The sequence below is a fragment of the Heloderma suspectum genome, chromosome 17 (genome assembly GCF_057233095.1).
Source record: "Heloderma suspectum isolate Gila_16-S chromosome 17, 16-S_ref, whole genome shotgun sequence".
NCBI lineage: Eukaryota > Metazoa > Chordata > Lepidosauria > Squamata > Helodermatidae > Heloderma > Heloderma suspectum.
The window spans coordinates 5,925,926-5,948,065 of record NC_139474.1 but is presented as its reverse complement, the minus strand read 5'-3'; the positions used below and the strand labels follow the sequence as shown (position 1 = coordinate 5,948,065).

The window sequence follows — 22,140 nt, the reverse complement described above, 5'->3', positions numbered from 1 at the left end:
ACTGACTGGCAGCACAGCCTGCCTCACAGGGTTGTTGTGAGGATAAAATGGAGAGGAGGACAAAGATGGTGTACGTTGGCTTGGGCTCCTTGGAGGACAAATGGTGGGATATAAATTTAATAAATAAATATATGTGAATTTATCTAATTTCATGCTTTTGAACCTCTGTGTGAACCAAATCTCGGTTCTCCTTCAAAATTTGAACTTCTCTGAATTTTTCAGTGGAGTTTTCCAGTCAAAACACATGTGTACAAAAAACGCATACATTAGGGAAAATAATGTTCAAAGGTGCGTGATGTTAGCAAAACATTAGGCAAAACGCATACAACAATGCATCTGTTAGGAGAAATGCATGCAAAAATGCTTATGAATTTTTTCATTCAGGCTTTTTTTTTAAAAAAGAAAAATTCTTAAATTTCGGGAATTTAAGACTTGGGAATTTAAGATGGACAGAATTTAAGACTGGAGAAATTCTCAAACTTTTGAGATGAACTGAATTTAAGACTGGAAAAACGAGAAACTGAGAGAAACCAGCATTGACAAATTTGTCCATCCCTCGCATGTAGTGAGAATGGGCTGCCCATCTGATGCATTCCCCCCCCACCCCCGGGCTTAAAATGTGCATTCTTGTTCGTTAGCCTGGCCTTTTCCACCCCCCTTCATTCTTCTTCCCCCACCATCCTGCTCCCAGGTTCACAGAGAAGGGGAATCTTGAAGTTCTCCTTTTCACCATCCAAAGCAAGATGAGAGCCAATAACCAGAAGGTTTACACGCCCCGGGAGGGAAGGCTCATCTCCGACATTAACAAGGTGAGGTGGTGTGTGAACGGCAGGAGAGGGGAGTGTTTCGTCACACTGCTGGCTGGAGAACGCTGGGAGTTGCAGGACTTATTTTTGTCAGAACACGCATAGGATTGTGCCCTAAGGGACTGGTTTTCAAGGGGAAGGGTTGGTTAAGAACATCAGGAGAGCCCGGCTGGATCAGACCAAGGGTCCATCTAGTCCAGCATTCTGTTCACACCGTGGTCAACCAGCTGTCGACCAGGAACGCACAAGCAGGATGTGAGTGCAACGGCGCCCTCCCGCCCATGTTCCCCAGCAACTGGTGTACATAGGCTCACTCCCTCTGGTACTGGAGGTAGCACATAGCCATCAAGACTAGTAGCCATTAGTAGCCTTCTCTTCCAGGAATTTGTCCAACCCCCTTTTAAAGCCATCCAAATTGGTGGCCATCACTACATCACTGCTCTGGTAGAGAATTCCATCATTTGACTCTGCGCTGTGTGAAGATGTCCTTCCTTTGATCTGTCCTGAATCTCCCACTCATCAGCTTCATAGGATGACCCTGGGTTCCAGTGTTTTGAGAGAGGGAGAAAATGGTCTCCCTAACCACATTCTCCATGCATAATTTTGTAGACCTCTATCATGTCTCCCCTTACCTGCCATTTTTCCAAGCTGAACAATCCCAGCTGTTGTCACCTTCCCTCATAGGGGAGATGCTCCAGCCCCTTGATCATTTTAGATGCCCTCCTCTGCACTTCTTCCAGCTCTATGATATCTTCTTTTAGGTGTGGTGACCAGAACTGTACACTGTATCCATGATTGTCTTCCTCCTCCTCCTTCCCCCCTCACTGTCCACAGGGCTGGGAGCGGCTGGAGAAAGCAGAGCACGAGCGGGAATTGGCCCTGCGCAACGAGTTGATTCGGCAGGAGAAGCTGGAGCAGCTGGCCGCTCGGTTCGACCGCAAGGCAGCCATGCGCGAGACCTGGCTGAGCGAGAACCAGCGCCTCGTTTCCCAGGTCAGCTCTGTGTGCGAGGCAGGGGTGGGCCCCACTGGCAGCCATTCTCCAGCAGGCTGTACTGAAGGCAATGAGAGGAGGAAGCGGGGGGATTCCACCAGCCCTGCTGAAAGACTACTTAATTTTCTTCCCTCCCCGTCACTTTTTCCTCGTGTGTCGTGTCTTTTTTTATTGTAAGGCTTGGCAGGCAGGGAGCCCTGCTGGATCAGACTAAGGGTCCATCTAGTCCAGCATTCTGTTCCCACAGTGGCCGACCAGCTGCCCCAATGGGAAGCCCACAAGCAGGACAGGGGTGCATCAGCACCCTCCTGCCCATGTTCCCCAGCAACTGGTGCACATGGGCATCCTGCCTCTGATCCTGGAGGTCGCATTAGCCATCAGGACTAGTAGCCATTGAGAGCCTTCTCCTCCAGGAATTTGTTTATCCCCCTTTTAAAGCCATCCAGAGTGGTGGCCGTCACTCCATCTTGTGGCGCTCCTTTAAAATGTCTTTCAAAGTTTCTTTAAATGTTCCTTTGTGCCTGTTCAGGGCTACTATTCATTCTAATCTTATTACACACCCTCAGCCATGACCAGCAGAGCCATTCCATCAGCCCCTCTAAAATAATGAATCTCCCCCTTCCCTCTCCATTCCTTTTTCCTTGTGTGCTGTGTCTTCCTAGATTGTAGGCCTGTGGGGCAGGGACTGTCTTGTTTTAATGATCATATGTACACCACTCTGGGCAACTTTTTGGCTGAGGAGCAGCATAAACATACTTCACAGAATTAATAAATACAATTGTGTGTGTTTGGGGGGGGGTGACATTTGCTGTTTCGCCTCAGGCAACAAAATGTCTTGGGCCAGCCCTGGGAAGAATGACACAGGATCTGTCTTCCCCCCCAAATGTCTTGGGCCAGCCCTGGGAAGAATGACACGGGATCTGTCTTCCCCCCAAAATGTCTTGGGCCAGCCCTGGGAAGAATGACACGGGACTTTCTTCCCCCGCAACCTGCAGGATAACTTTGGGTCAGATATATCGGCCGTGGAGGCGGCTGTGCGGAAGCACGAAGCCATCGAGACAGACATCGTGGCCTACAGCGAGCGTGTGGCTGCCGTGAACGCTGTGGCGGCCGAGCTGGAGGCCGAGGGCTACCACGACCTCAAGCGGGTGCTGGCGCGGAAGAACAACGTGGCGCGGCTTTGGGACTACCTGCGCGAGCTGGTGGCGGCCCGCCGTGAGCGCCTGATGCTCCACTTTGAGCTCCAGAAGATGCTTCAGGACCTGGCCTACCTCATGGATTGGCTGGAGGAGATGAAGGTAGAGGAGGAGCGAGGGAAAGGGGGGTCGGCCGTGGGATGGTGCTTGGGGGTTGTACGTCCTGCACAGGTGTGAATCGCATCAGTGCCTGATGCAGAAGGAAATGGGAGTGTTCAGGTCAGATAGAACCCCGTAACATACTTCATAGCAAGTTCCCCCTGGAGTAGACACAGGAGATGGTGTGATCTTCCTCCCACCCAAGGGAGCTGGTGCCGTCTGTCCCTGATGACTCCTGCAGTTTCTGGCAGATGGCTCCCGAGGGAGTGTAATCTCTTCTCTCCCAAAGGGAGTTTGTGCTTCGTCTGTGTCTGTGGCTTGGTTCAGACAGTCACCTAAACCGGGGAAGGGGAACTTGCCGCCAGCAGCCACATTTTAAAAGCCTCCTGCAGGTGTTTAGTGATCTGGCAAAAGTGATCTGTCTGTTTTCTGTCTGGGCAGGGAGGAAAAGGGAGGGTGGAGAGAGAAAAGGGTGACAGAGAAAGAGAGAGAGAGTGAGTGAGAAAAAGAGAGAGAGAGAGAGAGTGCAAATGAGTTCCCGTTCCCAATTTTGGCTTTGGCCCCACCCATTGCTGGCATACCGGTTATTTATTTATTTAATTTATTTATTACATTTATATCACACCTTTTTTTCCTCTTTTAAGGAACCCAAGGTGGCTTACATTCTCCTCCGTCTCCTCTCCCATTTTAGCCTCACAACAACAGCCCTGTGAGGTAGGCTGGGCTGAGAGTCTGTGACTGGCCCAAAGTCACCCAGTGAGCTTCATGGCCGAGTGGGGACTAGAACCTGGATCTCCTGACTCCCCAGTGAACGCTCTAACCACTACCTGTCATTGCTTCTCAGCCCTAAACAAATTGCAGGCCTATGCAGAAAAACAGTTTCCTACCCCTGACCTAAACGATGGGTGGAAACCTTAGGCCCGGGGGCAACATCTGGCTCTCCTGGGGTTTCCCAGATGACCACGCCCCCTTCCTCTGGTCCCGCCCCTTTCCCTGAATCGCCAGTTGTTTGGTAGTTTCCCAGCTGTTGTGCAGTTTTTCCTCCCACCCTAAAAGGTTGAAATGCCTCTACTAAGGCTTAATTACCGCAAGTAAGAGCTTCAAGCTACAATATTCCGGTGTTCTTTGTATTTTCGATATCGCCCCTTTCTCCCTTTGACCCTGCCCATCACTGGAATGCAGCTCCTGAGAGCTTCTCTGAAATGGCATTTGGGTCTTGGGCTGGAAGAGCTTTAGGTGAGCAAGAATGAGCTGCGGCGATCTTCAGGCTTCTGCACTCCCCCTTCCCTCTCCCCCTCCTTCATGCTCAAAAGGAGGAGACCAACAGCTTCCTTTTCCCCTGTAGCACAAACCGCAGCTCCACGTTACGTATGAACTCGGGGGAACTGTTGTTTGTTCTAACCAAAGTTAGTTAAGAAATCAGGATCCAAAGTACATAGTTTATACTTAGTTTGTTTTAATCAGTGCTTTTTTTTCTGGTGGAGCTCACCAGAAATGAGTTCTGGCACCTTTTCTTGCATTTTGATAGATAGATAGATAGATAGATAGATAGATAGATAGATAGATAGATAAATAGATAAATAGATTAGATGGAGTTTGTCCACTACTTTAATGCTCTTCATTACAATTTAATCACCATCTACTCCCGAGGAAGCGTAATCCAAGAGCTTATTATCATAGAATCATAGAATAGTAGGGTTGGAAGGGGCCTACAAGGCCATCGACTCCAACCCCCTGCTCAATGCAGGAATCCAAGTCAGAGCATCCCTGACAAATGGCTGTCCAGCCTCGTCTTGAAGGCCTCCAGTGTGGGAGAGCCCACCACCTCCCCAGGTAATTGGTTCCATTGTCGTCTTGCTCTTACAGTCAGGAATTTTTTCCTGATGTTCAGCCGGAATCTGGCTTCCTGTAACTTGAGCCCATGATTCCGTGTCCTGCACTCTGGGATGATCAAGAAGAGATCCTGGCCTTCTTCTCTGTGACAACCTTTCAAGTACTTGAAGAGTGCTATCATATCTCCCCTCAGTCTTCTCTTCTCAAGGCTAAACATGCCCAGTTCTTTCAGTCTCTCTTCATAGGGCTTTGTTTCCAGTCCCCTGATCATCTTTGTTGCCCTCCTCTGAACCCTCTCCAGTTTGTCTGCATCCTTCTTAAAGTGTGGTGCCCAGAACTGGACACAGTACTCCAGATGAGGCCTAACCAGTGCTGAGTAGAGGGGAACTAGTACTTCCCGGGATTTGGAAGCGATGCTTCTATGAATGCAGCCCAAAAGAGCATTGGCCTTTTTTGCAGCCACATCACATTGTTGGCTCATATTCAGCTTGTGATCGACAACAATTCCCAGATCCTTCTCGCTTGTAGTGTGGTTGAGCCACGTATCCCCCATCTTGTAACTGTGCATTTTGTTTCTTTTTCCTAGGTGCAGAACTTGGCATTTGTCCCTATTAAATGCCATTCTGTTGTTTTCTGCCCAGCGCTCCAGTCTATCCAGATCACTTTGAATTTTGTTTCTGTCTTCCAAAGTATTAGCTATCCCTCCCAATTTGGTGTCATCTGCAAATTTGATCAGCATTCCCTGCACCTCCACCTCCAAGTCATTCATAAAAATGTTGAAGAGCACTGGGCCCAGGACTGAGCCCTGCGGTACCCCACTCGTTACCTCTCCCCAGCTTGAGAAGGTCCCATTGATAAGCACTCTTTGAGTCCGATTCTGTAGCCAACTGTGGATCCACCGGATCGTTGTTTCATCTAGCCCACTTTGAGCTAGTTTGCTCATCAGGATCTCATGGGGCACTTTGTCGAAAGCTTTGCTGAAGTCGAGGTATATGATGTCTACAGCATTCCCACGGTCTACAAGGGAGGTGACTTGATCAAAAAATGAGATCAGATTTGTCTGGCAGGACTTGTTTTTGACAAATCCATGTTGGCTTCGAGTAATCACGGCATTGTTGTCAAGGTGCTTCCAGATGGATTGCTTTATCATCTGCTCCAGAATTTTCCCAGGGATTGATGTCAGACTGACTGGTCTGTAGTTCCCAGGTTCCTCCTTTTTACCCTTTTTGAAGATAAGGACAACGTTAGCCCTCCTCCAGTCATCTGGCACTTCCCCCGTCCTCCATGATTTCTCAAAGAGAATAGACAGCGGTTCTGAGAGTTCTTCTGCCAGTTCCTTTATGACTCTAGGATGCAGTTCATCTGGCCCTGGAGATTTGAACTCATTCAAAGTAATGAGGTGTTCCTTGACCATATGCCTGTCGATCTCAAGCTGCAATCCTGCCCCTTCAGCCTGTACTTCGCCTTTGCCAGGGGGGTCATAGACCCTCTTTTGGGAGAAGACTGAGCCAAAGTAGGAATTGAGCACCTCTGCCTTTTCTTTGTCATCTGTTATCATTTTTCCATCCTTATTTAATAGCTGAACCACCATTTCTTTCCTCTGCCTTTTACTATGCACGTAGCTGAAGAAAGCCTTTTTGTTGTTTTTAACATCCCTTGCTAACCTCAGCTCATTCTCAGCTTTAGCCTTCCTGACGCCATCCCTGCAATTCTGTGCTATCTGCCTGTACTCTTCCTTTGTTACTTGGCCTTCTTTCCACTTCCTATATGTGTCCTTTTTTGTTTTCAGGTCATCCCTAAGCTTTTTGTGAAGCCACATTGGCTTCTTCTGTTGTCTTCCACCTTTTCTTCTTGTTGGAATTGCTTGTGATTGTGCCTTGAGAATTTCCTTTTTTAAAAGCTCCCACCCATCTTGGACTCCTTTTCTCGCTAGCATCGCTTGCCATGGGACCTTACTGATCATTGTTCTGAGTTTATGAAAATCAGCTTTCCTAAAATCCAGGGTACGCGTTTGAGTACACTCGGCTTTTGCTTCCCTTAGAACCAAGAACTCAAGTACAACATGGTCGCTTTCCCCCAGAGTTCCTGTAACTGCTACTTTAGCCACTAAGTCATCTCTGTTGGTTAGGATCAAGTCAAGGATAGCCGATCCTCTAGTTCCTTCCTCTACTTTCTGTAGGAGGAAGTTATCCACCACACAAGTCAGGAATTTCCTGGAGGGGCCATGTTTTGCAGAATTTGTCTCCCAACAAATATCAGGGAAATTGAAGTCCCCCATTACTACTACATCATGCTTCCTTAAAACATTGGCTATTTGCTTTTCAAAAGTTTCATCCTTGTCTTCTCCTTGATTGGGTGGCCGGTAGTAGACTCCGACCACCAGGTTCCTTTTATTCTTTGCTCCATTTATTTCCACCCAGATGTTCTCGATGGGGCTACCAAGCTCCTCCTCCTGTATTTCTGTGCAGAGATATGTATTTTTCACATACAGTGCAACCCCACCTCCCTTTCTGTTCCTCCTCTTCTTTTTGAACAAGTTATATCCTTCATTTGCTGTATTCCAGTCATGAGAGTCATCCCACCAAGTCTCAGTTATACCTATCAGGTCATAATTTCCCTCTTGTATTAAGAGTTCAAGTTCGTTCTGTTTGTTTCCCATACTCTGGGCATTAGTATATAGACATAGAAGACCATGTGCTTCATAGTCTGGCTTTCTTCCTACATGTGTCTGAAGACTATTATTGGGCGCTATCAGAGCTGTTCTCTCCATTGCAGTGCATGCGCCTATGTCCATTGTTACCCCCAACATTACATCTCCCTTCCCCGTAGGATTCAGTTTAAAGCCCTCCTGATGAAGTTCTTCATGCTGCGGCCAAACACATTCTTCCCATCCTTTGTGACGTGCAACCCATCCCTAGCCAACAGCCCATCTTCCAGGAAGTATAGCCTGTGGTCCCAGAATCCAAATCTCTCTCGTCGGCATCACCTTCGTAGCCAGTCATTCACCTGGAGTATTTTTCGTTCCCATTTTTTAAAAAAAATTATTTAGAGTATTTATTTAGGGCATGATCCTATGGCCGCAGGTTAGCGGCCAGACGGCCATAGGATTGGTCAGTTTCCGGGACTCGACCTTAGAGCCCGCACTCTGAGGTTGGTTCTGGAGAAATGCCTCCCCACCCCCTCCTCCACTGTCTTGTAGGTGGCACAGGTCGTCCCTATGCTCCGTGCATAAGAGCAGTGCACAGTGGGGCAAAAGGGGGCATTCCCGGGGGCGGGGCGGGGAGCGTGGAAGTGCCGGTACGACACTGTATGGTACGACACTGTGTGTCGCCCAGCCTCCCTGCCCCGCGCTCTGACGTCCCATGGCTAGAAAGCTGAAATCAGTTGTTTAGCCCTGAATGCAGGGCAGCTGGAGTGCAGAGGAGAGGATCCCCTCCGTGCTTCTCCAGCTGTGCATTGGATAGGTGGTCGCCTCCGAGTTCGGAGGCGGCTGCCTATCCGCATGGGATTGCTTGCTTATTTATTTAAAACATTTGTATCCTGCCCTATATCATTAAGATCTCAGGGCGGTGTACAGATAAAATCAACTTAAACAGTATAAACAGAGTTCCAGTACTTTTTTCTCCAGAAAAAAAGCACTAGTTTTAACCGGGTTTCTTTGGGACACACCGCAATCCCTGGAATTCGTATGCAGTGTGGTTTGTTGTGGTTTGTGTGAAAATGAAAATAGAAACTGTCACTGTCTTCCTCGCACATGAAAGAGGAGGAAAGGGGAGAAGGGAGTGTGTGAGCCTGAGGCTCATCCCAGCTCACTCCCAGTTGTTTGAAGAGTGTGCATTTCTGCGTGCACATTCATTAATGCTGGCTCCACTCAAGCACAGCTTACTCCTGAGTAAATATTTCTTGGACTGGAGCTACAAGGCTTCATGCCATTTTTCTCTCCCGTTGTTCTGGCTTCCTGTTGGTTGTGGCCCTGGCCACAGCTTTATACGAGTTGGGTTTGGAGCGCATGAAAACGCAGAAAATCCGAACCTCGCACCAGTTCGGGAAGCTTCCCTATGGGACCTTTTCCTTGTCTGCTTTAATGTTTATGCCACAGAGGCTCTATGGAACAAGTGGACGCCTGTGAAAGTTCATGGGAAAGTTTGTTTCTGTTGGTCGGATGTAGAGTGCATCAACATTATTTTACAGTATGGGTGTATGTGTGTGTAAAGCCGTGGCTCGGAGTGCCTTTTACCAGCTGTGGCTGGTTCATCAACTACGGCCTCTCCTGGACTTGGCCGTAGCTTGGCCACAGTGGTCCAGGCCTCAGGACTGGATTACTGCAACGTGCTCTCTGTGGGGCCGCCCTTGAGGCTGGCCCGGAAGCTGGAGTTAGTGCGGAACGCAGAAGCCCGGCTGTTGTCAGGAGCTGCTCCTTTTCAGCATGTAGCTCCTTTGCTGAGGGAACGGCACTGGCTGCCTATTCGCTACTGGGCCAGGTTTAAGGTATTAGTACCAGTGTACAAAGCCCTAAACAACTTGGGACCAGGTTACCTGAGAGAGCGCCTTCTTCTTTACCAACCCGCCCAGTCACTGAGGTCATTGGAGGGCTGGCTCCTGGAAGTTCCGCACAGACCTATGGCCCGAGTGGAGTCCACCAGGAGACGAGCCTTCAGTGTGGTGGCCCCCTTCCTGTGGAACTCCCTGCCTTCGGAAGTCAGGCAGGCACCAACATTGTGTTACACCCGGCGGCTCCTGAAGACATTGTCATTTCGAGAGGCCTTCCCTGAGTGACCAGCTGCGGTTTATTAAGTTCAGAATCTGTGCTTTTAAATTTTTGAAACTATTTTAATTATGGGGTTTTGTTCTTTTATCTTGTCGTTCACCGCTCCAAAATCTTTGATGTGGAGCGGTATATAAATATTGTAAATAAAATAAGTAAATAAATAAAATGAAGGGAGTTCCGCCACCCCGCGCATGCGAAGCAGAGCCATGTGATGTTTGGCGGCTTCTGTGCTGGGCCGGTCGGTAGCTTCGTTAGGGACCAAGGGGCAGAGTGGGTGGGTGATAGCGCGTGGCCACGTTTTGGCTGTCTCATCCTCTGCTGTGCTTTCTCGCAGGGCCTCCTCCAGTCGCAGGACTTCGGAAAACACTTGCACGGCGTGGAGGACCTGCTGCAGATCCACGCTCTGGTGGAGGCTGACATCGCTGTCCAGGCTGAACGGGTGAAAGCCATCGGTGCCGCTGCCCAGCGCTTTGCCACCCCTGGAGAAGGTGATGGCGCTACCCCTGCAGAGCTTCAGGAGGGAGCATGTGCGGCGGGAGGGGGAAGAGATGCCCGAGTCTAAAATGGAGCCCCCTTCATCCCCCTACGTTAAAATCCAATTTCTCGACTTTGCCTTTGTTCCGATCAACCTCGCCTTTCCTCCAGGCTTCCTGAACAAAGTTATAAAATGCTCCATGCGAGATGTAATTTTGCTGGTGCTCCTGCAAGTACGGAGTGCACAGCCGGTTTTGTTTCTGCTTCGTCCTTCCCTGCACGAGGAACGCGAAGCAGGAGTGAACCATACTCAGATGGTGCTTCCAAACATCTGCTGAGTGCACAGCGCTTAGCACACTGCTCAAGTTGGAAACTGGAGATAAAGGGTTTCCCGTTACGTAGCGAGCAGTGACCCTTGTAGATTTCCCAAACATTGGCAGGTGTAGGGCTGTGAATGCCGTTTTTTTGCCCCCTGCAGGATACAAACCCTGCGATCCCCACCTCGTCCAGGAGCGCGTGGCAACGTTGGACCGGTGCTACCGGGAGCTGGTGGTGCTGGCAGCGCAGCGGCGTGCCAAGCTGGAGGAGTCGCGCCGCCTTTGGAAGTTCTTCTGGGACATGGGCGAGGAGGACGCCTGGATTCGGGAGCAGAGCCAGATCCTCTCCTCGGACGACTTCGGCAAGGACCTGACAAGCGCGCTGCGGCTTGCCAGCAAGCACAACGCCTTCCGCGACGAGATGAGCGGCCGTGCTGGCCCGCTGCAGCAGAGCGTTGCTGAAGGCCGCCAGCTGGTCGCTGAGGGCCACTTTGGAGCTGCTGAGGTGGCCGAGCGCATCCGGGAGATCGAGGAGCAGTGGGACCAGCTGGAGGCACTGTCGAGCGAACGGGAGCGCCGTCTCCTCCAGGCCTCCAACCTCTACCAGTTCCAAGCGGACGCGAATGACATGGAGGCCTGGCTGCTGGACGCCCTCCGCTTGGTGTCTAGCTCCGAGGTGGGCCACGACGAATACTCGACCCAGAGCCTGGTGAAGAAGCATAAGGACGTGGAGGAGGAGATCCACAACCACCGGCCTGCCCTGGACGCCTTGCACGAGCAGGCCCGGAGCCTGCCGGCGGCCTTCGCCCATTCCCCTGAGGTGGACGGGCAGCTGCCCGCACTGGAACAGCGCTACGAGGAGCTGGTGACGTTGGCTGAGCATCGCAAGCAAGCCCTGCAGGATGCCCTCAACCTCTACAAGATGTTCAGTGAGGCAGACGCTTGCGGGCTTTGGATCGGCGAGAGGGAGTACTGGATCGAAACGATGGACGTCCCAGAGAAGTTGGAAGACCTCGAAGTGGTTCAACAAAGGTGAGAGGATCGCCCCAGCGGCCGCTACATTCCTCCTCCTTACCCAGAAGTCAGTGCGTGTGTGTGTGTGTGTGAGAGAGAGAGAGAGAGAGAGAACGTGGCTCCTAATTAATTGCTTTGTTTGGGCCATCGGTTCCTGAAGAGAGGAAGCGGTGCCATATTTTGCAATGTATTTATTTATTTGTTACTTTATGAGTCGCCTTTTGGCCCAGTTAGGCCCCCAAGAGAGCTTTCAGTTAAAATTTGGAAGAGTTTAAGCACTCAACCCAGAGCCTGCTGAAGAATACTCCGACTTTTAAAAAAAAGTTTTAAATAATTTGAAAAGTCTTAAAAAAACCTCTTTTAAAACCAATTTGAAAATGTTAGAACAGCACCATCAGCAAAAATTAAGTGCAGGAAAGAACTTTAAAAAGAGAATGCAGAACGAAGAGATTTAAAACACTCCAAAGCCATAAGGAACAGAAAGGTTTTAACAGCCTGTTTAAAACTTGAGCAGAGAAGGTGCCAGCCTAACTTCCTTTGGGAGAGAGTTCCATAGGCGGAACGGGCTGTGGCTCAATGTTAGAGCCCCTGCTTTGCATGCGGAAGGTCCCAGGTTCGATCCCCGGCCTCTCCGGTTAACTATTAAAAAAGTTAAAGGTAGCTGTGTTGGCCTCCAACTGAAGCGTCAGGGCCAAAAAAATGGAAAGTGCTGTGGCTCGGTGGTAGAGCCCCTGCTTTGCATGCGGAAGGTCCCAGTTTCGATTCCTGACATCTCCAGGCAGGGCAGGGTCTCCCTGACCCTTGTCTCATTCGATCCTCGCTGTCCCAGGTTTGAGACGCTGGAGCCAGAGATGAACAACCTGGCCTCTCGCATCGTGGCAGTGAACGAGATTGCAAGCCGTCTTTTGGGCACCGACCACAGGAACAAGGACAGTATCCAGGCCACTCAGGGACAGCTCAACACCAGGTGGGTGCTCAGAGGTGTGTGCATGGTGGGGTGGGGGGAAACGGGGCGAGGAGAAGAGATGGTGTTTTGAAGTGTTTGAGCGGGAGAGGGTGAAGCTCCTTCTTTGGAAGTTCCCAAAGGAAGCTGAAGTTTCTCTTTAACGCAGGAATAGGGATCCTCTGAATTCAGTTTCAGAGAAGTTCTCGGGGGCTGTGTTCCCGTGGTGGGCAGGACCGAAGGCAAAAGGGCCAAGTACAAAAGGGCAGGGCCAACATGCCCCCAATATGAGCATTTTTCAGATTAAAGCTTTTAGTGCTGGTAACTAAGCCTTAGGAGAGGGACATTTCAACCTATTAGAATGGGGGGGAAACTGCACAAAAGCCAGGAAACCACAAATGATTGGTGGGGGCCAGGCCAAGGTGGGGCGGGGCCTTCTGGGGAACCCTGGAGGGCCGGATTACAACCCTAGGAGGGCCGGATTTGGCCTCCGGACCAGAGGTTCCCCATCCCTACTCTAAAGTCTGTGAATTTCACATCTGTGTAAAACCGGACGCAGCAGCCGTGGCGATGTCAGCACTGGATCTCACCTCCCTCCTTGCTCGCAGGTGGCAGCAGTTCCAAGCCCTGGCCAGCCGCAAGAAGGAGGCCTTGACCTCAGCGCTCAGCATCCAGAACTACTACCTGGAGTGCAACGAGACCAAGGCGTGGATGCGGGAGAAAACCAAGGTGATCGAGTCCACCCAAGGCTTGGGCAACGACCTGGCCGGCGTCATGGCTCTGCAGCGCAAGCTGGCGGGCATGGAGCGGGACCTGGAGGCCATCCAGGGCAAAGTGCGGGACCTGCGGGAGGAGGCGGCCCGGCTGGCAGCCCAGCACCCAGAGCAGGCCGCCGCCATCTCGGACCGTTTATCCGAGGTCGACGGGACCTGGGACGAGCTCCGGGGGACCATGCGGCGCCGGGAGGAGTCGCTGGGCGAAGCCAGCAAGCTGCAGGGCTTCCTGCGCGACCTGGACGACTTCCAGGCCTGGCTGCTGCGCACCCAGACGGCCATCGCCTCGGAAGATGTCCCGGCCACCCTGCTGGAAGCAGAGCGCCTGCTGAGCCTGCACGAGACCATCCGCAACGAGGTGGAGCACTACAAAGGCGACTACCGGCGGCTGCGGGCCATGGGGGAGGAGGTGACGCAAGGCCACACCGACGCCCAGCACATGTTCCTCCAGCAGCGCCTGCAGGCCCTCGACACTGGCTGGATCGAGCTGGGCCAGATGTGGGAGAACCGGCACCAGCTGCTCTCGCGGGCCTTCGGCTTCCAGATCTTCCTGAGGGACACCAAGCAAGTGGAAGGGGTGCTCAGCAACCAGGTCAGGGTTTCGAGGAGCAGGGGCACAGGGCCTCTCCTGCACCCTTGCGGCCCTTGTGGACCCCAGCTCCCATCAGCCTCGGCCGGCATGGTCAGGAATGCTGAGGCTTGCAGTGCAAAACTGCTGGGGGGCACCAGTTTGGGGAAGGCTGCGGTAGGCTCTGGTAGACCGGATGAATACATAGGGTGATGCGGCAAGAGGAGGGGGCTTCCTAGGAGAGCGGCATGGCTACCATAAATATGAAAGGGCATTTGAGAACATCAGGAGAGCCCTACTGGGTCAGGCCACAGTTCCATCCCATCCAGCACTGTTCACACAGTGGCCCACCAGTTGCCCACCAGGAACCCACAAGCTGGGCATGAGAGCCAGGGTACCCTCCCACCCATGTTCCCCAGCAACTGGGGAGTTGTAGGACTTTTTTCTGTCTGAACATGCATAGGATTGAGCCCTTAGGTGCAATCCCAGTCACACTTACCAGGGAGTAAGCTCCATTGAACTCAATGGGACTTACTTAGGAGTAGACATATATAGGACTTTCCTGAAGAAAATCTCAAGAGCCCTGCTGGATCAGACCAAGGGTCCGTCCAGTCCAGCATTCTGTTCACACTGTGGCCAACCAGCTGCCTGTGGGAAACACGCAAGCAGGATACGAGTGCAAGAGTACCCTCCCGCCCATGTTCCCCAGCAACTGGTGTGCATAAGCATCCTGTCTCTGATACTGGAGGTGACACATAGCCAGCAGGACTAGTAGCCATTAATAACCTTCTCTTCCTCCTCCAGGAATTTGTCCATCCCCCTTTTCCAGCCATCCAAATTGGTGGCCATCACTACATCTTGTGAACTCCATAGTTTGACTCTGTGCTGTGTGAAGACGTCCTTTCTTTGATCTGTCTTGAATCTCCCACCAATCAGCCTCATGGGATGACCCCATTGGGTTCTAGTATTTTGAGAGGGGGAGAAAAATGTCTCCCTATCTGCATTCTCCACACCAGGCATCATTTTGTACACGTCCCTTTTACTAGGCAGAGAGCATTGGCACAGTAAGAACCCCCTCCCCCTTTGCATGCAGAACATCTCCAGCATCTCCAATTCAAAAAAAGGATCAGGTAGCAAGCAGGTGATGGGAAGACCCTTATTTGCTGCAGAGTCTGAGGATCCTCTGGTAGGTAGAGGAGACAGTAGTCGGCTAGATAGTCTGACCTGGTATAAGGCAGCTTCTTATGACCCTATGCAAGAATCCTTCATCTTTGGACTCTTGGCTTGTATTCAGTGGTGTGGTGGCAAATTTGGAAGTGCAGGCACTCAGCATGACAGTCCCCAGAGCCACGCCCCCAAGGAGAGTTCAAAAATTGCAGGCAGCTGTGCTGATCCATATCAACCAATCAATTCTAGCTGTTTTCATGTCCACCAGGAGCAGGTCTTTTGCAAAGTGAATGGGTCTGAATTGTCCATTCAAGACCAAGCCGCCCCAAAATATTTTGCAGGACAACAGAGAACAATATGGGAAAATTCTCCCCCCCCCCTTTCCCGCTGCTGTGAGGATTACAGCTAAGCTCAGAGGGAATTGAGGGGGGTGGCAGATGACATCAGCATCCCTGCTAATAAAAGAGTGCGGGAGCTGTGTGTCTGTGAACCCTGGTTCCACTACCCCACTGCTTGTATTCTAAAAATAGAATTACTTCAGGGTGTCCTTTTGGCTGATGTCCTGCCCAGCTCCTTGTTGTCTTTTCACCTTGGCTAAGATCTCCCAGCCTCTGACCCTCATAGATCACCTGACTTCCATACCTTTCATTCATTCCCAGGATCTAAAAAATCTGATGCCATTTTTTAAAAAAATCAGCCTTACACCTAGGGATTGGGGCGGCTGTGATTGTTTTTCCCCTGCTGTCATCAGGCTGACTCCACCTTCTGCTGGCCTTGTTGCTATCAGAGGTCAGACGGACGTCCCTTCACGGTAGTCGCCCGTCGCTTCTCCTTGTCCCGGGGTGTGCCGTGACGCTTTCTTGGGATGACCTGTCCTTTTTGCCTTGGCAGGAATACGTGCTGACTCACACAAGCATGCCTGGCTCTCTCCAAGCTGCTGAGGCTGCCATTAAAAAGCACGAGGATTTCATGACCACCATGGAAGCTAATGGGGAGCGGATCAAGGGGTTGGTGGACTCTGGGCGGAAGCTCATCATGGAGGATGGGCTCCACTCGGACAAGATCCAGGAGAAAGTCAATTCCATCGACAGCCGGTGAGTGAGTGAGGTCGCTCAGTGGGGGAGTGCTGGCCGGTGGCCAAGCTGGCTTTGTGAATGGAGCAGGATGCTGGGAGTTGTAGGACTTTTTTCTGTCTAAACATGCATAGGATTGTACCTGTAGCCATTTAGAACCGGTAGTAGGAAGAAGGTGGATCTTTGGGTGATTGCAGCAGATTGAGCAGGGAATCTGAGGGCTTCCCTACATTAAACAAAAATCCCAGCATCCTTGCCTGGGCGTTCTTCTTCCAGTCTTTCCGATGGGCTCCTTTAGATGGTGAATACGTGATTTGGAATTTAAAATTTCTCTTCTCAGCAGTGCTCTATACGTTCAAGGAAACAGCACCATCTAGTGGCTGAATCATAGTGCTACGCCAGCATTGCGCACTGTTGATATCGTGCCATTACCCTTTATTACAGCTTATTTCCAATCTTTTTGAAAGCGGGATAAAGGGGATAAGGAGGAAAAAGTGCGGGGGAGGTCCTAAAGGTTGACGACGTCGTGTAAAGGCTGGATTGTAGTAACCTCCAGATTACACTACTGTAATGCATTGTGCATGGGGCTGCCCTTGAAGACTGCTTGGAAACTGCCGTTAGTGCAAAATACAGCCGCTAGACTCCCAACTGGCATATATAATTTTGTTGTTGATATTGTAAACCCTCCTGGCAAGGATGGGGACGATCAGCTGCCCCTTCTGAATATCTCAAAACTGTGTCTGCTCCTTCCCCTGCGCCCTGCTCCACTTTCAGGCACAGGAAGAACCAAGAAGCAGCCCAAGATCTCCTGGCCCGGCTTCGGGACAATCGGGAGCTCCAGCACTTTCTACAAGACTGCCAAGAGGTGAGCTGGGCCAGGACATTGGGCAGAATGGGTAGACTCAGTGGTGGTGGTGGGGGGGTGGGATTGGCTCCTTGAAGGCAACTCAGTGGGTGGAATCAAGGATGCGAGACACCCCCCCACACACACACACGCACACATCACCTGTTGGTAAACTGTGATTCTTGGCGAACAACAAAAAAGGACATGGGACCTGCAACAAAATGAAGCATGAAGTACTGCTGTTCTCTGCTCCAGCCAGCCATGCCCTCCTCGTCAATACTCCGTTCCAGTTGCCCTACCACCTGGTTTTCCTGTCAGGGATGAGACTAAGCCCCTTGAGATGTCTGACAGCTCTGATTCTGAATCAGAGTTGGAACAGCTAGATCAGAGCCTGGGGGAGGGACCTTTCCTAGAGCCCCAAAATGCTGGGAGAGATTCCTCCAAAGGCCTTGACAAACAGATGGCCCAGGCTGAGTCACTGCTCCCTCCCTGCACTGTGAGAAGTCAAGTTTCCAAGGAGGAGGAGGAAGAGGGGCGTGACTTGAGAGATGCTAGGAAGCATCACCAAGCGAAGTGGGAAACATTAGGGACCGGGCTCAGATGCTCCGCCAACGTAGGAGGGAGCCACCCTAAGGAAGGGGCTTCACTGCGAAGCTAGCTTGGCCAGAAGGTTCACGCCCAAACTGTCGGCACCTTCACTACCCTCCAGTTTGTCTCCTCTGATTAGAGATTGCAGATTAGTTGCTTAGGGCCTGAGGCAGCCTGAGTCTTCCTTGAATCTGCATTTGTAGAAAGGCTAGTCTCTAGCAAAATAAAGTCGTATTAGCCTGAAGCTTTGTCTCTTTGTGGTGTTGACTGCGAAAAGGAAGGACAATCCAATCCTGACATTTCCATGTGTCCCCCCACCCCCTCAAGTCAGCATTCTATGGCCGCTGAGCACACAGCAAGTCTTCAGCAGGCTGTTTTGGGGTGTTTTCTCCCGATACTGGCCTCTTACGTAGCTGATGCCGGTTTGGTTACATATGCAACTGCGCTCACAGTCCGAACCTTGGAAATGAAAGGACGTTTGGGATTCTGGGATAGCAGTTGCAGGGATCACGTGGGCAACATGTTAGGGGATGGAGGGGGTGCCAAGCCCTTCCCCGGAAGGTAAGACCCCACCTGCTTAATTGGAAGATCTGCCCCCAGCCAGATCAGCCCCCGTAAGCCGAGAAGTGTGTTCAGAAATGAAATGTACCGAATGGACACAGTTGATTCATTATTTCTTCTCATTCAGCGGAGGGGCCATCTTCAGTCCATCCTGCATCTTGCCCACCCTGCACACAGTTATAATTTTTAGGCAAGGCCAGCCCATGATATTTTGCTGCCTAAGGTGAAGAACAAGATGGTGCCCCCTCTCATTCCGTGTACAAACGCTGGCTAGACTGACAATTAAAGCTTTCTTCAACACTGGTGACGGGACACCATCCTTTGCCGCACCTGAAGGCAGCAGGCTAGCTTAGGGGGCTCAGGGCAGGCTGCGTGGCACACAGCTCTGTCCTCTAACTCTTTGCTGCTGCCTGAGGCAACTGCATCACTGCAATTCCCTACTCACGGTTGTTTAAGGGTTCTTTAGATGACGCCGTGAGCCTCTACTTTCGCTTCTGTGTCTAAGGAGCACTTTCGGCAAGTTTTTTTAGAGCAGGGAAAATGGGGTATTGTTTCTGATGGCAAAAGAATGCACAATTTCCTCTTGTGTATTTGTGCTATCCCCTATACCACCGTGCCACCTAGAGGTCATGTAGTGGGAAAGCGGGAAAGGAAGGGCTCCTCGTGTAGTGCTCGAATCTCAGTTCTGCGACAAAACCAAAAGTAGATAGAGCAGATTAACAGCCTTGTGCAGAATAGCTCCTGATGTGAGCCACTTGGGGAGACGAGAATTGTCTGAAAAGCAGGATAAAAACCCGGCAAATAAATAAATATGCATTTGGCGACTTTAGGGTTTGGTGCTAACTCTCCCTAGGGAACCCCCTCCCCATAACTCTCCTCCTGCCTCTCCCAGCTCACCCTATGGATCAATGAGAAGATGCTCTCAGCTCAGGACATGTCGTACGACGAAGCTCGGAATCTGCACACCAAATGGCAGAAGCACCAGGCCTTCATGGCAGAGCTGGCCTCCAACAAGGGCTGGCTGGAGAAGATTCAGAAGGTGGGTGAAATCTGGAAGAAGGGTCCCTGCTGTCCTCTTCCTTCTCCTTCTTCCACAAAGTTCTTCACTGGAGCCTTAAGTCTTGCTGAAACCACATCACCTAATCTGGACATCCTGCCCCCTAGTGCTAGAAAAGCACACTTTGCACATCCTCAGGGAAGCTCTTTGCTTTCATTGGTGGTTCCCTCATAAGAGAGCTGCTGGGGCTTGAGCAGGCTTCAAAGAGGGAAAGCCCAGTTCATGAATCCCGGGGGTGGCATGAATCAGAAAGCCCAGTTCATGAATCCCGGGGGTGGCATGAATCAGAAAGCCCAGTTCATGAATCCCGGGGGTGGCATGAATCAGAAAGCCCAGTTCATGAATCCCGGGGGTGGCATGAATCAGAAAGCCCAGTTCATGAATCCCGGGGGTGGCATGAATCAGAAAGCCCAGTTCATGAATCCCGGGGGTGGCAGTTCTTTCCGTGGCAAGACGAATGTACGTTACACATGCTCAAAGGCACTCTCTTCTTTACTACTGCTACGACCACCACCATCACATATAATGGGCCTGAATTGTGGTACTGAATCATAATAATATGATACTTACGAGGAGAGGCTGTGACTAAGTGGTAGAGCACCTGCTTTGCATGTGGAATGTCCTAATTTCAATCTCCGGCGTCTCCAGGTAGGGCTGGAAGAACTCCTGCCTAAAACCCTGGACAGCCTCTGCTGCCAGTCAGTGTCGACAACACTGGGCAAGATGGACCCGTGGTTTATACTGAGTCAGTTTCTATTTCCTTATTTAAATCAGCCCTTTATTTAGAACCATGAGGAATGGAACCCTTCTTTTTAGGGAAGGGGCTATATCTCAGCAGTAGAGCCCTTGCTTTGCATGCAGAAGGTCCCAGGTTCAATTCCTGGCATTGCCAGGTAGGGCTGGAAAAACTCCTGCTTGAAACCCTGGAGAGCCACTGCCAGTCAGTGTCGACAGTACTGGGCTAGCTGGACCTGTGGTTTATACTGAGTCAGTTTCTATTTCCTTATTTAAATCAGCCCTTTATTTAGAACCATGAGGAATGGAACCCTTCTTTTTAGGGAAGGGGCTATATCTCAGCAGTAGAGCCCTTGCTTTGCATGCAGAAGGTCCCAGGTTCGATCCCTGGCATCTCCAGGTAGGACTAGGAAAGGGTCTTGCTTGAAACCCAAGAGAGCTGCTGCTGCCAGTCAGTGTCGAGAATATTGGGCTAGATGGACCGAGGGTCTGACTCTGTATAAGGCAGCTTCCAGTGTTACTAACTTCAAAGCGCATAACATACATTGTTGTCGTTCAGCCATTCAGTCGTGTCCGACTCTTCGTGACCCCACGGGCCACAGCACGCCAGGCCTTCCTGTCCTGCGCTCTCTCCCGGAGCGTGCTCAAGTCCATATTCATGGCATCGGTGATGCTATCCAGCTGTCTCATCCTCTGCCAACAACCTTGAAAAGTATACCTTTTAGGGCAGGGGTGTTGAACCTCTTTCAGCCTGAGGGCCAAATTGCTTTTCAGAGAAGTTCTCGGGGGCCACTTTCCAGGGAGGGCGGGGCCCAAGGGAAAAGGGGCGGAGCTAAAGTACCAGCCTATTGTAGCTTCAGGCTCTTGGCCAGCATTTAAGCCTCAGGAGAGGCATTTCAACCTTTTAGAATGGGGAAAAACTGCACAAAAGCCAGGAAACTGCAAATGATTGGTAGTTGGGGGAAAGGGGGTGGTGCCAGGGGAAAGGGGCGTGGCGTTCTGGGAAACCCTCAGGGGGCCGGATTTGGCCCCCAAACCTGAGGTTGTGCACCCTTGCCTTAAGTAAAGGATTGCAAGGGGCGAGATGCATTAAAAACGCTTTCCCTAGCCTGTGCGCCCTCCGGTTTTGTTGGAATACAACTCCCATCATCCCTGAGGCAGCTCAGGGATGATGCGAGCTGTAATCCAACACATCTGGCAGGTGCCAGGTTAGGGAAGGCTGCATTAAATTGAAGACTGCCTTTAAAAAGAAGGAGGGAGAACTGAAATGTTTTGAGTTGCGAAGATCATTGGTTGTGGAACATGGGACCTTTGGGGGAACTCTGGAGGGCTAGATTGGAACCCCAGGTGGGCCAGATTTGGCCCCCGGGCCTGAGGTTCTACACCCCTGCTTTACAGGAATAATTCTGAGCCTGAGCATCTCAGCCTTGTGGTGCCTGGCTTAAGTCACTCTCAGGATTTCGGGGAATGCCTCCCTCACTCGGCCTCTAGTTTTGTGATGCACTCTTGTCACATCACTCCCCCTCTGCGCCTCCTTTTCGGCAGGAGGGAGAGCAGCTGGTGGCAGAGAAGCCGGAACTGGAACCCGTGGTGAGGGCCAAGTTGGACGGCCTGCAACAGCTCTGGCAGGAGCTGGAATCGAGCACCCAGACCAAAGCCCAGTGCCTCTTTGACGCCAACCGGGCTGAGCTCTTCACGCAAAGCTGCTCTGCCCTGGAGGCCTGGCTGAGCGGCCTGCAGGCCCAGCTGCACTCGGACGACTACGGCAAGGACTTGACCAGCGTCAACATCTTGCTCAAGAAGCAGCAGGTAAGCCGAGCGGGGCGGGGGGGGGGGTGCTGTTGGTCGAGCACAGCTCACTCTGGCTCCTCTGCCGAGGGAAGAGCCGTAGCTCGATGGGAGAACAGCTGCCTTGCATGCAAAATGTCCCAGGTTCCATCTCCGGCATCTCCACGCAACATCAGAGGGGGGAAAGCCTTGTTCTCTGCTGCTGCCCCAAAGGACAGGAGGAGAACGCATGGTCTGAAGTTATGGGAGGGTAGATTTCAGTTGGGCGTTAGGAGAAATTTCTTGACAAAAAGAGGAGTTGGATAAGGAAACCAATAACCCAGCCTTTTGGGGTCAGTGGGCGCATTTGGAATGTTGAGAGTGTCATGGGCACTCTCACAGAATGGCTGCCATGGCAGGGGGCATTCACCCATTCATAAAATGGTTGCTGTGGTGGGTGTGGCCGGTCACAAAACACGCATTTCCCAAAAGGCAATCTGGTGAGACTCAAAGAAAAGTAACTCGCCCAAGTACCCAAGCACAAGGCAGAGGTGGGCTCTGAGC

At 51.3% G+C, this 22,140-nt stretch overlaps 1 protein-coding gene across 1 annotated transcript in view; it reads left to right on the top strand.

Moving 5' to 3' along the window:
- Nucleotides 1-22,140, top strand: part of SPTBN2 (spectrin beta, non-erythrocytic 2) — a 127,113-nt gene that overhangs the window by 72,936 nt on the left and 32,037 nt on the right. Inside the window, exons 11-21 of the mRNA XM_084824567.1 lie at nucleotides 692-809; nucleotides 1,641-1,799; nucleotides 2,795-3,097; nucleotides 10,030-10,183; nucleotides 10,648-11,518; nucleotides 12,330-12,467; nucleotides 13,052-13,808; nucleotides 15,843-16,045; nucleotides 16,799-16,889; nucleotides 18,910-19,056; nucleotides 21,355-21,618. Coding sequence (XP_084680693.1) covers nucleotides 692-809; nucleotides 1,641-1,799; nucleotides 2,795-3,097; nucleotides 10,030-10,183; nucleotides 10,648-11,518; nucleotides 12,330-12,467; nucleotides 13,052-13,808; nucleotides 15,843-16,045; nucleotides 16,799-16,889; nucleotides 18,910-19,056; nucleotides 21,355-21,618 — 3,205 coding nt within the window. The remainder of the gene's footprint in view (nucleotides 1-691; nucleotides 810-1,640; nucleotides 1,800-2,794; nucleotides 3,098-10,029; nucleotides 10,184-10,647; nucleotides 11,519-12,329; nucleotides 12,468-13,051; nucleotides 13,809-15,842; nucleotides 16,046-16,798; nucleotides 16,890-18,909; nucleotides 19,057-21,354; nucleotides 21,619-22,140) is intronic.